Genomic DNA, 14,073 nt, shown 5'->3' on the forward strand with positions numbered 1-14,073 from the left:
GGGGGGAAAACCTTTTTTTTTTTTCAACTTTTTTTTTGTCCCACTTTGGGACTTGAACTTTTGGGGGTCTAATCCCCTTTACAATGCATTCCAATACTTCTGTATTGGAATGCATTGGCTGTATGAGTAATACTGTGTTTATTACTCATACAGCTTCCGGCCTGTGAGATCCAGGGGGCTGGATCTCACAGGCTCGTCACCGGAAGGCAGCACTGATGCCTAAGGAAGGCATCGCGCTGCCTTCCATGCCAATGGGTCCCTTCTACAGCCGCATGGGCACCCGATGGCACCACCCGCCGCAACCGCATTTAAAAGCCACAAACCGCAGGTCTGAATTGACCTGCAGTTTGCTGCGATCGTCAATGCGGGGGGGGGGGGGGTCACATGACCCCCCCCCCCGGCGTTGTGACAGGATGCCCGCTGAATGATTTCAGCGGACATCCTGTTCCGATTAACCCCCGCCGCACCGCAATGTAGTTTTAAAGTTAGGGTCCTTAAGGACTCGGCAAACATGGCGTACCGGTACGTCCTAAGTCCTTAAAGGGGTTGTCCGGGATCAAACTTTTTTTTTAAAAACTGCTTACTCACTGTTAGTAGCCAAATCTATCTTCCTAAGATGTTTTTAGGTAGCTTTTGCACTGCTGCATGGCTCCTACAGTCCCCAGCAGACTGTTTACATGCATGTTGTTATGTGCCATCACTTCCTGCTGCAAAGCATTGTGGCTCCCAGTGCAGCTCAGCAGCTCCTGGTGTCTACAGTGTAAGATCACCTCCCTGCACCCGCCCCCCTCATACATATTCAGCCTCCTCCATAGATCCGCCCCCCTCATACATATTCCTCCCCCATAATCTCCTCCCCCCTCTGTCTCTTGCACATGTCATGTGCTCAGTGTTTGCAGACAGTGAACTAACACACAGGGAGCAGCTCCATCTTTCCACAATGGTATCTCATTTTTAGTTTTATGCTTGTGCTAGTTACTCATGGTATACACCCTTAGGGATAGCAGACTGCATCACACTATAAGGGCCACGCTCCCACATCTATCCATAAACATCGCTGACAGCGTCACACTATAAGGGCCACGCTCCCACATCCATAAACATCGCTGACAGCGTCACACTATAAGGGCCATGCTCCCACATCCATAAACATCGCTGACAGCGTCACACTATAAGGGCCACGCTCCCACATCCATAAACATCGCTGACAGCGTCACACTATAAGGGCCACGCTCCCACATCCATAAACATCGCTGACAGCGTCACACTATAAGGGCCACGCTCCCACATCCATAAACATCGCTGACAGCGTCACACTATAAGGGCCACGCTCCCATAAAGATCCCTAAACATGACTGAGAGCTTTACACAATTATAGCAGCTTTGAAACAAAAAAATATTGTTTTAGCGTGTCCATAGTCTGAGAGCCACCATTTTTTTATTTTTTGACCGATTGTCTTAGTTAGGGATTCATTTTTTGCAGGGTTGAGGTGACGGTTTGATTAGTACTATTTTGGGGGACATGCGCCTTTTTGAACGCTTGTTGTTGCACTTTATGTGATGTTAGGTTAAAAAAAAGGCTTTTAAGGTGTTTTTCGGACATGGTGTGTAATGTGATATATTTATGGAGCCGGTTGTTACGGACAAGGCAATACCAAATATGTGTAGGTTTTTTTATTCATTTAATTTTTTTTATGTAATAAATGAACGGATAAAAGACAATTTTTATTTTATTTTTAATTCAAATTTTTTTTTCACTTTCAATTTGTTTGCACGTTCCCTTTTTTTCAGTTTCACTTTTTTTACTGTCACTTTTTTTCACTTTTACTTTTTTTTCATTCCCTTTTTTAAAACTTTCACTTTCATACAGTGCATTGCAATAGTCATCTATTTCAATGCACTGTATTGTCAGTGCTACTTTTGCACTAACAGTGCTTCAGACTAAAAAAAATACCTAGTAGCCATTGGCTCCTGAACTGCAAAATTTAGGAGCCAAATCAAATTTTTAGTCGCCAAATCGAAACCGAATCAAAATTTTGGTATCGTGACAACGCTACGCCGATCAGATCAGCGTAGGGTTGTTTTGAAACCAAAATTTTGATTCGGTTTCGTCACCATAAAAAAGTATTGCGATACTCAATACCGCGCAAAAAAAAAAAAAAAAAGCCGCGTGCATTTCGCATTTTATGAAACATTCGGCCCATAATAGAATAGTCCTATCCTATTTTTTGGGGTGATAAGGTGACTAAAAAATGGCGAATGCTCACCGCATAGGAGATATTTTTTAATAATTTAATAGTTTGGACAGCGCTATGTAATATGTTTATTTATTGTTTATATTTTTTATATGCAAAATTGGGAAAGGGGGGATTTAAACTTAATATTTTAGAGTACTTTCACACTAGCGTTTATCTTTTCCGGCATAGAGTTCCGTCACAGGGGCTCTATACCGGAAAATAACTGATCAGGTATATCCCCAAGCATTCTGAATGGAGAGTAATCCGTTCAGGATGCATCAGGACGTCTTCAGTTCAGTCATTTTGACTGATCAGGTAAAAGAGAAAACCGCAGCATGCTCCGTTTTTATCTCCGGTGAAAAAAACTGAAGACTTGCCTGAATGCCGGATCCGGCATTTTTCCCCATAGGAATGTATTAGTGCTGTGCACATGAGCGGTGATTTTCACGCATCACTTGTGCGTTGCGTGAAAATCGCAGCATGCTCTATGTTGTGCGTTTTTCACGCAACGCAGGCCCCATAGAAGTTAATGGGGCTGCGTGAAAATCGCAAGCAAGTGCGGATGCGGTGCGATTTTCACGCATGGTTGCTAGGATGAAAGTCTATTCACTGTGTTATTTTCCCTTATAACATGGTTATAAGGGAAAATAATAGCATTCTTAATACAGAATGCATAGTAGAAGGTCAATATAATAAACATTGGTGGCGCAGTGCGCCCCCCAACACTCCAGTATAATAAACATTGGTGGCGCAGTGCGCCCCCCCCAACACCCCAGTATAATAGATATTGGTGGCGCAGTGCGCCCCCCCTCAATATAATAAACATTGGTGGCGCAGTGCGCCCCCCAACAACCCAGTATGATAAACATTGGTGGTGCAGTGCACCCCCCTCAATATAATAGACATTGGTGGCGCAGTGCGCCCCCCCCTCAATATAATAAACATTGGTGGCGCAGTGCGCCCCCCCTCAATATAATAAACATTGGTGGCGCAGTGCGCCCCCCCAATATAATAAACATTGGTGGCGCAGTGCGCCCCCCCCCCAACAACCCAGTATGATAAACATTGGTGGTGCAGTGCACCCCCTCAATATAATAGACATTGGTGGCGCAGTGCGCCCCCCCTCAATATAATAGACATTGGTGGCGCAGTGCGCCCCCCCTCAATATAATAAACATTGGTGGCGCAGTGCGCCCCCCTCAATATAATAAACATTGGTGGCGCAGTGCGCTCCCCTCAATATAATAGACATTGGTGGCGCAGTGCGCCCCCCCTCAATATAATAAACATTGGTGGCGCAGTGCGCCCCCCCCAACAACCCAGTATGATAAACATTGGTGGTGCAGTGCACCCCCCTCAATATAATAGACATTGGTGGCGCAGTGCGCCCCCCCTCAATATAATAAACATTGGTGGCGCAGTGCGCCCCCCCTCAATATAATAGACATTGGTGGCGCAGTGCGCCCCCCCTCAATATAATAGACATTGGTGGCGCAGTGCGCCCCCCCTCAATATAATAAACATTGGTGGCGCAGTGCGCCCCCCTCAATATAATAAACATTGGTGGCGCAGTGCGCCCCCCTCAATATAATAGACATTGGTGGCGCAGTGCGCCCCCCCTCAATATAATAAACATTGGTGGCGCAGTGCGCCCCCCCCAACAACCCAGTATGATAAACATTGGTGGTGCAGTGCACCCCCCTCAATATAATAGACATTGGTGGCGCAGTGCGCCCCCCCTCAATATAATAAACATTGGTGGCGCAGTGCGCCCCCCCCTCAATATAATAAACATTGGTGGCGCAGTGCGCCCCCCCTCAATATAATAGACATTGGTGGCGCAGTGCGCCCCCCCCTCAATATAATAGACATTGGTGGCGCAGTGGGCAGTGCCAATGAGAGTTAAAAAAATTTAAAAAAAATTAACTCACCTCCTCCAATTGATCGTCTTCTGTTCTTTCTTCATGACCTGTCAAAGGACCTGTGGTGACATCACTGTGCTCATCACATGATCCATCACCATGGTAATGGACCATGTGATGAGGTCAGTGACGTCACCACAGGTCCTGAAGAAAGAACACTAGACCGGCAGCTACGCGATCAACTGGAGGAGGTGAGTTAATTTTTTAAATTATTTTTAACCCTCATTGGCACTTCCCACTGAGCCACTAATGTTTATTATACTGGGGGGGGGGCGCACTGTGCCACCAACGTTTATTATACTGGGGGGGGGGGCGCACTGTGCCACCAACGTTTATTATACTGGGGGGGGGGGCGCACTGTGCCACCAACATGTATTATACTGGGGGGGGGGCACTGTGCCACCAACATGTATTATACTGGGGGGGGGGGCTGCGCCACCAACATGTATTATACTGGGGGGGGGGGGCTGCGCCACCAATGTTTCTTATACAAATACAGGAGGCGGGTGCCGGAATCAAATAGCCGGCACCCGACCTCTGTGACAGGGAGCTGCGATCAGCAGCAGTTAACCCCTTAGGTACTGCACCTGAAGGGTTAACTCAACTGCAGCTGATCGCAGCTCCCTGTCACAGAGGTCGGGTGCCGGCTATTTGATTCCGGCACCCGCCTCCTGTATTTGTATAAGAAACATTGGTGGCGCAGCCCCCCCCCTCCTCTCCTCTCCTCTCCTCTCCTCTCCTCCTCCCGTCTCTTCATATTGGCGGAGGCAGCGGCGGGGACAGCAGCAGCACAGGGGGGAGGGAGAGACTCCTCCACTGCGCTGCTGAGAACTATCATGTCCTGTGCCCCGCCGCTGTATTGAGCGGAGCTGCGGCGGCGGGTCTAGTCGCAAATGGCGACAAGACTAAAAAGTCTTGTCGCCATTTGTAAATTCAAAGTCTGATTAGCCTTAGGGCCATAGCAACCAGGACGCCTTTGTTAGGCGTCCGGTTGCCATGGCAACGATCGCGCCGCTGCAATCGCAGCAGCAGGGGCGTGATGGTAGAGAGAGGGAGCTCCCTCCTTCTCAACCACATGGATCTGGATGCCGCGGGTGTTAGCTGTTAAAGTTACAGCTAACGCTCTCTGCTGATGGCAGCGGCTCCGTTCCTGAGCCGCTGCCATCAATATCGGCACCGGACTGGAGGGGTGGAGCTTACTGGAGGGGCGGAGCTTAGCGCAATCTTGGCCAGGAGAGTTACTGCCCCTCCAAGACTTTTGAATAATTAATTAGGCTGTCAGTGACGTCACCGGGCTCCCAGAGCAGCGGAAGCGGAAGCTTTCCTCCTCTGCAAGGGACCCGGTACGTCACTGACTGAAAATAATCAGTTACTTCCTGCCATAAAGGTTTTGGGTAAAAAGGGTACTTAGAAACATGCTGAAAAGGTAGGACATGGGTGTATGTAAAGTGTGTGTATGTGCAATGCTATTAAACAATGATCCCTAATCCCGGACAACCCCTTTAAGGGGTTAGCAGACTGTGATTGTCTATTTTTGTGAGTTAGATGAAGATCAGATCACATTTTGTGACCAATTTGTGCAGAAATTCATATAATTCCAAAGGGTTCACATACTTTTTCTTGCAACTGTACATGACACCAATACTTACTATTATATACATACTTAATATACATATAAAATATACATAATTGTTAAATATACATACGTAATGTCATGCATTCCGATAGGCCAACATTGTGTGAGTGTTGGCGATACAGTTTTGTGAGCTGTGAAGCCCTGATTTTAACAGATTGTTTGGGAACCATGTGCAGAACCTGCTGACAACAACCTCCAAATATCTGGGTTGGGTGTTTTAGTGCCATAATGTAAGGGAAATGACCAGTGATGAGTGGCATAGGTAATATTTGAATTTGCAATTTTTCTTGAATTTTTGGCCGAATATTCACCATAAAGTCGCAAATTTGAGAATTTCTGATTGCAACTATGCGCAATTTTATTAAACAGTCAATCACACAAAAGCTGTATGCCGAAAACCAGTATGTGCAACCTAACAACCTATCCATGAGACAGGTACAGTTAGCATGCCTTACAATGGCAGCCTTCTGCACTATAAGACATACAAGACCAGCTCTCTATCCAGGAGGAAAGAGCCAGAGAGCCTCAATGTTGCTTGGTTTAAGTTGGATGGCTTGGGGGACCTAGATCATTATCATTAGGGTGACAAAAATTTTAAATTTTTATTGGGATGCCAGCTAATTCTTCTCTCACTGCTTAGGAGGGCTGCATAAAAATTTTCAGTTTTCTAATTGTCTTAACATTTTATTCTATAACCTTTTCTATACTGTTTTGTCATGTAAACTCATTTTCATAAACTTGGGCATATGCAAATAGTGTTTCAGCTGAAAATCAAGGCAGATTCTGCTAATTTGCATATCTTTCCCATATGCCCAAATTTATGCAAAGGAGTTTACATATCAAATCACTATAGAAAGGTTATGGAATATAATGTTAAGACAATTAGAAAATTTAACATTTTTATGCAGCCCTCCTAAGCAGTGAGAGAAGAGTTAGCTGGCACCCAAAACATTTTTTTGCAATTTTTGTCGCCCTAATAATAATAATAATCTAGGTGCACAGGTCCCCCAAGCCATCCAACATAAATCAAGCAACTTTGAGGCTCTCCAGCTCTCTCCTTCTGGATAGAGAGCTGGTCTTGTATGTCTCATAGTGCACAAGGCTGCCATTGTAAGGTATGCTGACTGTACCTGTCTCATGGATAGGTTGTTGGCTTGCACATAGCCAGCTTTTGGCATACAGCTTTGGTGAGATTGTCTGTTGTAGGTAATGATTTATTTGAAAAAATAAACTAATATAGCATCTATAAAAATAAATTATAAATAATACGTTTTTTAATGATAGGTAAAATAATAACTATAAAGGAAAAAAAGGAATGGCTGATAGCATAAGGATAAAGAGAAGCTATATATAATAAGTGAGAAAAGATTATAGGTTCATCTAGTGATTAAAAAAAAATCTAGAATATTTGCAATTATGAAGATATAGCACTATATTCTAGATCTTTGCAAATTCTCAAAGTGCCGATATTTGAGATAAAAATTCTGCATTCTGTAGCTCTCCAGCTGTTGTAAAACTACAACTCCCACCATGCCCTGCTGTAGGCTGTGTGGGCACGCAAGGAGTTTGTAGTTCTGCAACAGCTGGAGAGCCTCAGGTTGGCCATCTAATCCCTCACACAAATCAACACTAGAAATAACTACCACCAAAAACATTACTCCAGTAAGGCCTCGTGCAAGTGTACCCCTACAGTGTGGCACAGAGACTGCAATACAGGTCTACAGGCAGAAGCATACTGTAGTCTGTGTGCCCTCATGTACAGTTGTGTTCAAAATTATTCAACCCCCACTGAAATTGAGTGTTTTGGCCAGTTTGACATTGATTTTGATCATTTCAGTCATCTTGTTTACAATTAAATCAAAGAGGCACTTGTAAGTCAGACAAATATAACATAACATTTATAATGAAATAACCACAAATGTCTTTTCTGTGCTCACATCATTATCAGTTTTATTCAACCCCCAAGTGACATTCAATCTTCGTACTTAGTACAACATCCTTTTCCAGTTATAACAGCTTTTAAACGTGAAGCATAGCTTGACACAAGTGTCTTGCAGCGATCTACGGGTATCTTCGCCCATTCTTCATGGGCAAAAGCCTCCAGTTCAGTCACATTCTTAGGCTTGCGTGCTGCAACTGCTTTCTTTAAGTCCCACCAGAGGTTCTCAATCGGATTTAAGTCTGGTGACTGCGATGGCCACTTCAAAATGTTCCAGCCTTTAATCTGCAACCATGCTCCAGTGGACTTGGAGGTATGCTTGGGATCATTGTCCTGTTGAAAGGTCCAATGTCTCCCAAGCCTCAGGTTTGTGACGGACTGCATCACATTTTTATCCAATATCTCCTGGTACTGAAGAGAATTCATGGTACCTTGCACACGCTGAAGCTTCCCGTACCTGTAGAAGCAAAACAGCCCCAAAGCATGATTGACCCCCGCCATGCTTCACAGTAGGCAAGGTGTTCTTTTCTTCATAGGCCTTGTTCTTCCTCCTCCAAACATAGCGTTGATCCATGGGCCCAAACAGTTCTAATTTTGTTTCATCAGTCCACAGAACACTTTTGTGGTTTGTCCACATGACTTTTGGCATACTGCAGTCGACTCTTCTTATTCTTTGGAGACAGCAAGGGGGTGCGCCTGGGAGTTCTGGCATGGAGGCCTTCATTACGCAGGGTGCGCCTTATTGTCTGAGCTGAAACTTCAGTACCCACATCTGACAGATCTTTTTTCAGTTCCTCAGCAGTCACACGGGGACTTTTCTCCATTTTGCGCTTCAGGTAGTGCACGGCAGTCGAAGTCAGCATCTTCTTTCTGCCACGACCAGGTAGCGTTTCAACAGCGCCCTGTGCCTTGAATTTGCGAATGATGCTTCCTATGGTGTCTCTTGGTATGTTTAACATCTTTGCAATCTTCTTATAGCCATTGCCCTTCCTGTGAAGAGAAATCACCTCTTCTCTTGTCTTCCTGGACCATTCTCTTGACTTCACCATGTTTGTAAACACACCAGTAAATGTCTAGAAGGAGCTGAGTATCACAGTAAATCTGCCTAATTGGTGCTTATTATGCTTGATTGCTGCTCCTTGACATCCACAGGTGTTTTCAATACCTGATCGAAAACATTTGAATGAACCTCTGTTCTTAAGAGTGGTAGTCTTTAAGGGGTTGAATAATTGTGTCAATGAAGAAATTACAAAAAAAAACATTTAATACTGTATTACAAAAACAATTGATGTCATTTTAGTTGCATTTGGTTCTTTAAAAAGTCCTTGTAAGATTTCATTCTGAACACAATTACAAATGTACACTAAATTCCCTAAAACCCTTTACAGCATTGGGGGTTGAATAATTTTGAACACAACTGTAGTATTTTTGTGCACATTGGCAAGGCAAACTACAATACTACTGTGACTTGAAAAGTCAATACTATGTGCTGCTGCATCAGTAAAGTTTAATGATAATTTCAGCTCTGCTACATCTGTATTATAATAAAATAAGCCTTCTGATAGGCCATATAGACACATATAATGAAGACATTACTATGTACCTCTAGTATATTATGTCCTAATTTTGTTGCTTTCTTTTTCAGTAATGGAAAAGCAGCCCCTTCCAGAAATGCAGGAAAACGCCTTGATTCGAAGTATTGAGGAAGAATACAGGAAAGCGTTCGTCTATATAAACAAAGGTCTAAACACGGATGAAACCGGGTACAAGGAAGAAGCCCGCAACTATTACAAGCAAGGCCAGGAGCATTTGATAAGGGGTCTAAGCGTCTCATTAGAGGGACCTCAGTGCGTTGGTCCAGCTTGGGACGCTGCCAGACAAATGCAAGTGAAGATGAGGGAGACGCTGGAGAACGTCAATACCAGACTAAATATCTTACAGCAGAGTATGGGAGGCTCTGCTATAAACCCTCCTGCTGTGGGTGCTTCTGCCCCAGTACCAACCGTTTACCCATCACTGCCACCAAAAGAGAAAGAAAGACCTGAGAGGCCACCACTGCCCTTGTTACCACCATTCCCTCCACAGCCAGTAAATGGAGTCTCATGTATTGCAACAGACAGTGGAGCAGCACTCAACCCCTTTATAGCAGGGGTTTCTGCCCCCCCAGCATACACCCCCCAGGCCACAGATGGACATTACACAGTTTCCTATGGGACAGAGTCTGGAGAACATTCCATAGTTGGGGATGAGTTCTATGCTATGCCCACGCAGCCACCGCCAGTGCAGAGTCTGGGGGTAGATGCAGAGGAACTTATTCTTATACCTAGAGGGGTGCAGATTTTTTATGTGACCCCAGATGGACTAGTGAGTGCCCCCTCATATCCGGGGTATCTGCGTATTATTAACTTTATGGACACCAGCAGTGAAATGGACCAGAGTCGCCCTCCTGCTTTCCTCCAGGTAAGACATACATATGGCACAGTGTCCCTGAAGAGGGGCAGTACTAGTATCGCCAAAGAAGTTTCCACTAGTAGAGCCGTTTTTAAACCGAAATGTAATTGGTGGGAAAGAGGCCTGGTAGTAAAATTACAAATGGGTCCTTACTTGGTTTTGGTTGATGTCACCACATTTCCACACCCTAAGACAGGGGTTCCTATAGTTGTCCACCGGTGTTCCTTAACATCTCTTTTGTATGAAGCATTATCTGCACAGTAGTTAATGTTTGAATCGGGGCATAACTCTAGGCCTGGTTTAAATGAGGTTCTCGGGGAACATTTGCACCACAATAAGGCAGGATAAATGGGGCTTACCTGAATTGGATGACCACCTCTTGGCAGGTTCCATAGAAGCTGTTAAGTCCAACTCTATGGTCTGTGTACCTTATTTGACTGTCTAATCCAGGGATGGCCAACCTGTGGCTCTCCAGCTGTTGTAAAACTACAACTCCCACCATGCCCTGCTGTAGGCTGATGGCTGTAGGCAGTGTGGGCACACAAGGAGTTGTAGTTTTGCAACAGCTGGAGAGCCTCAGGTTGGCCTCACACAAATCACTTTGGAAGGAGAGATGCAAGAGAAGATTTTAAGGTTGTTGTTAAAGGCTTTATCCCATGATTAATGTAAAAAATGAAAATCTGACATCCTTTGGTATATGACAACCTCTTTCTAACAAACCTAGAACCAGCCCTGTACCTCACATGGGTCCAGAGATCTCCCCATTCATTGTTCTGCTAGATTTATATCAAGCTAACAGCTCAAGGGGAGTGTCTTTTCTGCTGCAGCTCAGGGGGCGTGTCTCAGCTCTCCCTATCACCGCTCAGGAGGCGTATCTCAGCTCTCCCTATCACAGCTCAGGGGGCGTGTCTCAGCTCTCCCTATCACAGCTCAGGGGGCGTGTCTCAGCTCTCCCTATCACAGCTCAGGGGGCGTGTCTCAGCTCCCCCTATCACAGCTCAGGAAGCAGTTGAAGGATGAAACTGAGCATGTGCGGTCTTCTCAGTGAGCAGGACAAATAAATAAAAACAGCAGGTGGCGCGCTATATATATATCTATCTCAGTATATAATATATATATTATTTTTTTTTTTATTGAATAACTCAGTGGCTATACAAAATTTTGAATTACATGAAATTACTAAAGTATTCAGATCCAGGTGCTGGTTTGAAAACTGTAGAATATTTTTCATTGGACAACTTTTAGGCCTCTTTCACACGAATGATACGGACTGTGTCAGAATGCGTTCAGTGAAACTCGCACCATTTTGCACGCAAGTTTAGTCAGTTTTGTCTGCATTTCCATTCAGCATTAGTTTTTTCCGTGCGGGTGCAATCAGTTTTGATGTGTTTTTTAACATGTGAAAAAAAACCTTTAAGATTTACAAAAATTTCCTAGCAACCGTTTGTGAAAAACGCATTGCTTCTGGGTGCAATGCGTTTTTCACTGAAGCCCCATTCACTTCTATGGGACCAGGGCTGCGTGAAAAATGCAGAATAGAGAACATGCTGCGATTCTCACGCAACGCAGAACTGATGCGTGATAAAAGAGCTCATGTGCAAAGACCCATTGAAATGAATGGGGCAGGATTCAGTGCGGGTGCTATGTGTTCACTTTACGAATTGCACCTGCGCAGAAAACTCGCTCGTGTGCAAGGGGCCTTAAAAGGTAAAAATATTGTTTAAAACGGGTCAGTGTGTGGGAAGACCCCACCTCAACAATCCCTTCACCAATCCTGTTCCGAGGCTGTACAGTTCTCCAGTTCCTGCTACTGCGAAGATGTCCCAACACAGGGACATGGGACTGCTGCGGCAGAGGGGGATGGGTGTGGTCATTATTAGGGATGAGCGAATTTCATGTTATGAAATTCGTTTGGTGGTAAAAGCAGAATTGCGCAATGGATTCCATTACCACGGACCATAACGCAATTCTATGACTGAATGCATAACGGAATGTCTTTAGAGGCATTCCCTTATTCATTCCGTCATAATAGAAGCCTATGGGCTGCATAACGGATCTGTCCGGTTTCCGTTATGCAGGGGAGTTGTGCAGCCCATAGACTTCTGTTATGACGGAATGAATAACGGAATGCCTCTAAAGACATTTCGTTATGCATTCCGTCATGGAAATGCATTAGGGTCCGTGGTAACGGAATCCATAACACAATTCTGCTTTTACCATAACACGAAGCGCCAACGAATTTCAAAATATGAAATTCTCTCAAATCTAGTCATTATTAGTGATGAGTGGCATAGGCAATATTCTAATTCACAAATTTTTGGCCGAAAATTTGCAAATTCATGATCTGCAGTCATTGTTTACTTGATTGCGAAAAATCGTCAATGTAATATATTCGCGTTTAGAATATTCAACACTATTTGCAAATACGAATATATAGCACTATATTCTAAATTATTTGCGAATTCTCAAAGTGCCGATATTCGCAATTTTAAATTTCCAATTTGAATATTCGCGCTCAACACTAGTCATTATGCCTTTTTTTTTTTATTTCCCACCGGCTGACCCGTTTTAATGATGTTGCCTAGAGAAAAATAACTACTGTATATTGAATGATTAGTTGTGTAAGGCTACTTTCACACTTGCGGCAGGACGGATCCGACATGCTGTTCACCATGTCGGATCCGTCCTGCGGCTATTTCGCCGTGCCTCCGGACCGCCGCTCCGTCCCCACTGACTATAATGGGGACGGGGGCGGAGCTCCGGCGCAGCACGGCGGTGCACGGCGAAAGGCCGCCGGACTAAAATTACTGCATGTCAGGTTTTTTAGTCCGGCGGCTTTCGCAGTGCACCGCCGTGCTGCGCCGGAGCTCCGCCCCCGTCCCCATTATAGTCAATGGAGACGGAGCGGCGGTCCGGAGGCACGGCGAAATAGCCGCAGGACGGATCCGACATGGTGAACAGCATGTCGGATCCGTCCTGCCGCAAGTGTGAAAGTACCCTAAAGAGGTTTTGTAATGTATAGTTAAACCTCATTATATTATACAAATATGACAAGACAGTAGGTGTATATCAGCACAATAGCCTCCTGGTTAAATATACATGGGTACGATTGGATTACTGACACATTCAGACTGGCACTCGACCTGCATTCTACTTGTTTTTCCATGAGTTCGACTGAAGAGTCTATCATTTGCCACTAGCAGTAGACATTACCCTATGTGATTATTCAGGGTCTGCAGAAAATTTGGATTGGGTTTCTCTTTGTTTTACAAAAACACAAAACAATTGAAGTGAATGGGACTGAACGCGATGCCAAGCACAGCCGCTATACAGTGTACAGGGCTGTGCTTGGTGAGCAGAGAGAAGGCAGCGGCGCTCACAGGAGCACCCATGCCTTCTCAAACAGCTGATTGGCAGGGGTGCCGGGTGTTGGACCCCCACCGATCAGATACTGATGGCCTATCCTAAAGTTAGGTCCTCAGCATCCAAATCTCTTTAAATATATAGAGTAAGACGTGACTGTCCAATCGTGAGCTCAAAATGATAGGAAGGTCAGTTTCTATTGGGGATTTTACCAGCTGTTTATTTTCTGCGGCTCTTTAGCTCAGCTCCATTAGGGTAGAGTCTGTGGTTCCTACAGGGAGTCTGAGACACACCTCCTGGTCCCATTGGTCAGGCTGCTGCTGTCTCCCTCCCCCGAGCAGCTCATCCTCCTCTGATTGGCTGCTGTGCATGGAGAGCTGATTTCTACTATACGAAGGGCAGAATACATATAAAGTACAACGTCAAAAATAGACAAAACAGAACATTCTGCAGTTTTCTCTGAATGAACAGATGGTCCATTAAAAACTGATATGACTATATCCACTGGAGAAAATGTGGCACGTT

At 44.8% G+C, this 14,073-nt stretch overlaps 1 protein-coding gene across 4 annotated transcripts in view; it reads left to right on the plus strand.

The window, feature by feature from the left end:
• The window catches only part of SPART (spartin), a 60,316-nt gene that overhangs the window by 22,274 nt on the left and 23,969 nt on the right, over nucleotides 1-14,073 (plus strand). For 3 of the 4 annotated variants that reach the window (XR_005777751.1, XM_040426108.1, XM_040426110.1), the window contains exon 1: nucleotides 9,382-10,194. Coding sequence is in view for 3 of the 4 variants with exons in the window: in XM_040426108.1 (XP_040282042.1) it covers nucleotides 9,382-10,194 (813 nt within the window). In the remaining variant the exon portion in view is untranslated. Of the gene's footprint in view, nucleotides 1-9,379; nucleotides 10,195-14,073 lie in introns of those variants that run through there. The other variant, XM_040426109.1, reaches the window with a different exon arrangement.

This window comes from Bufo bufo, chromosome 3, assembly GCF_905171765.1.
Source record: "Bufo bufo chromosome 3, aBufBuf1.1, whole genome shotgun sequence".
Classification (NCBI taxonomy): Eukaryota; Metazoa; Chordata; class Amphibia; order Anura; family Bufonidae; genus Bufo; species Bufo bufo.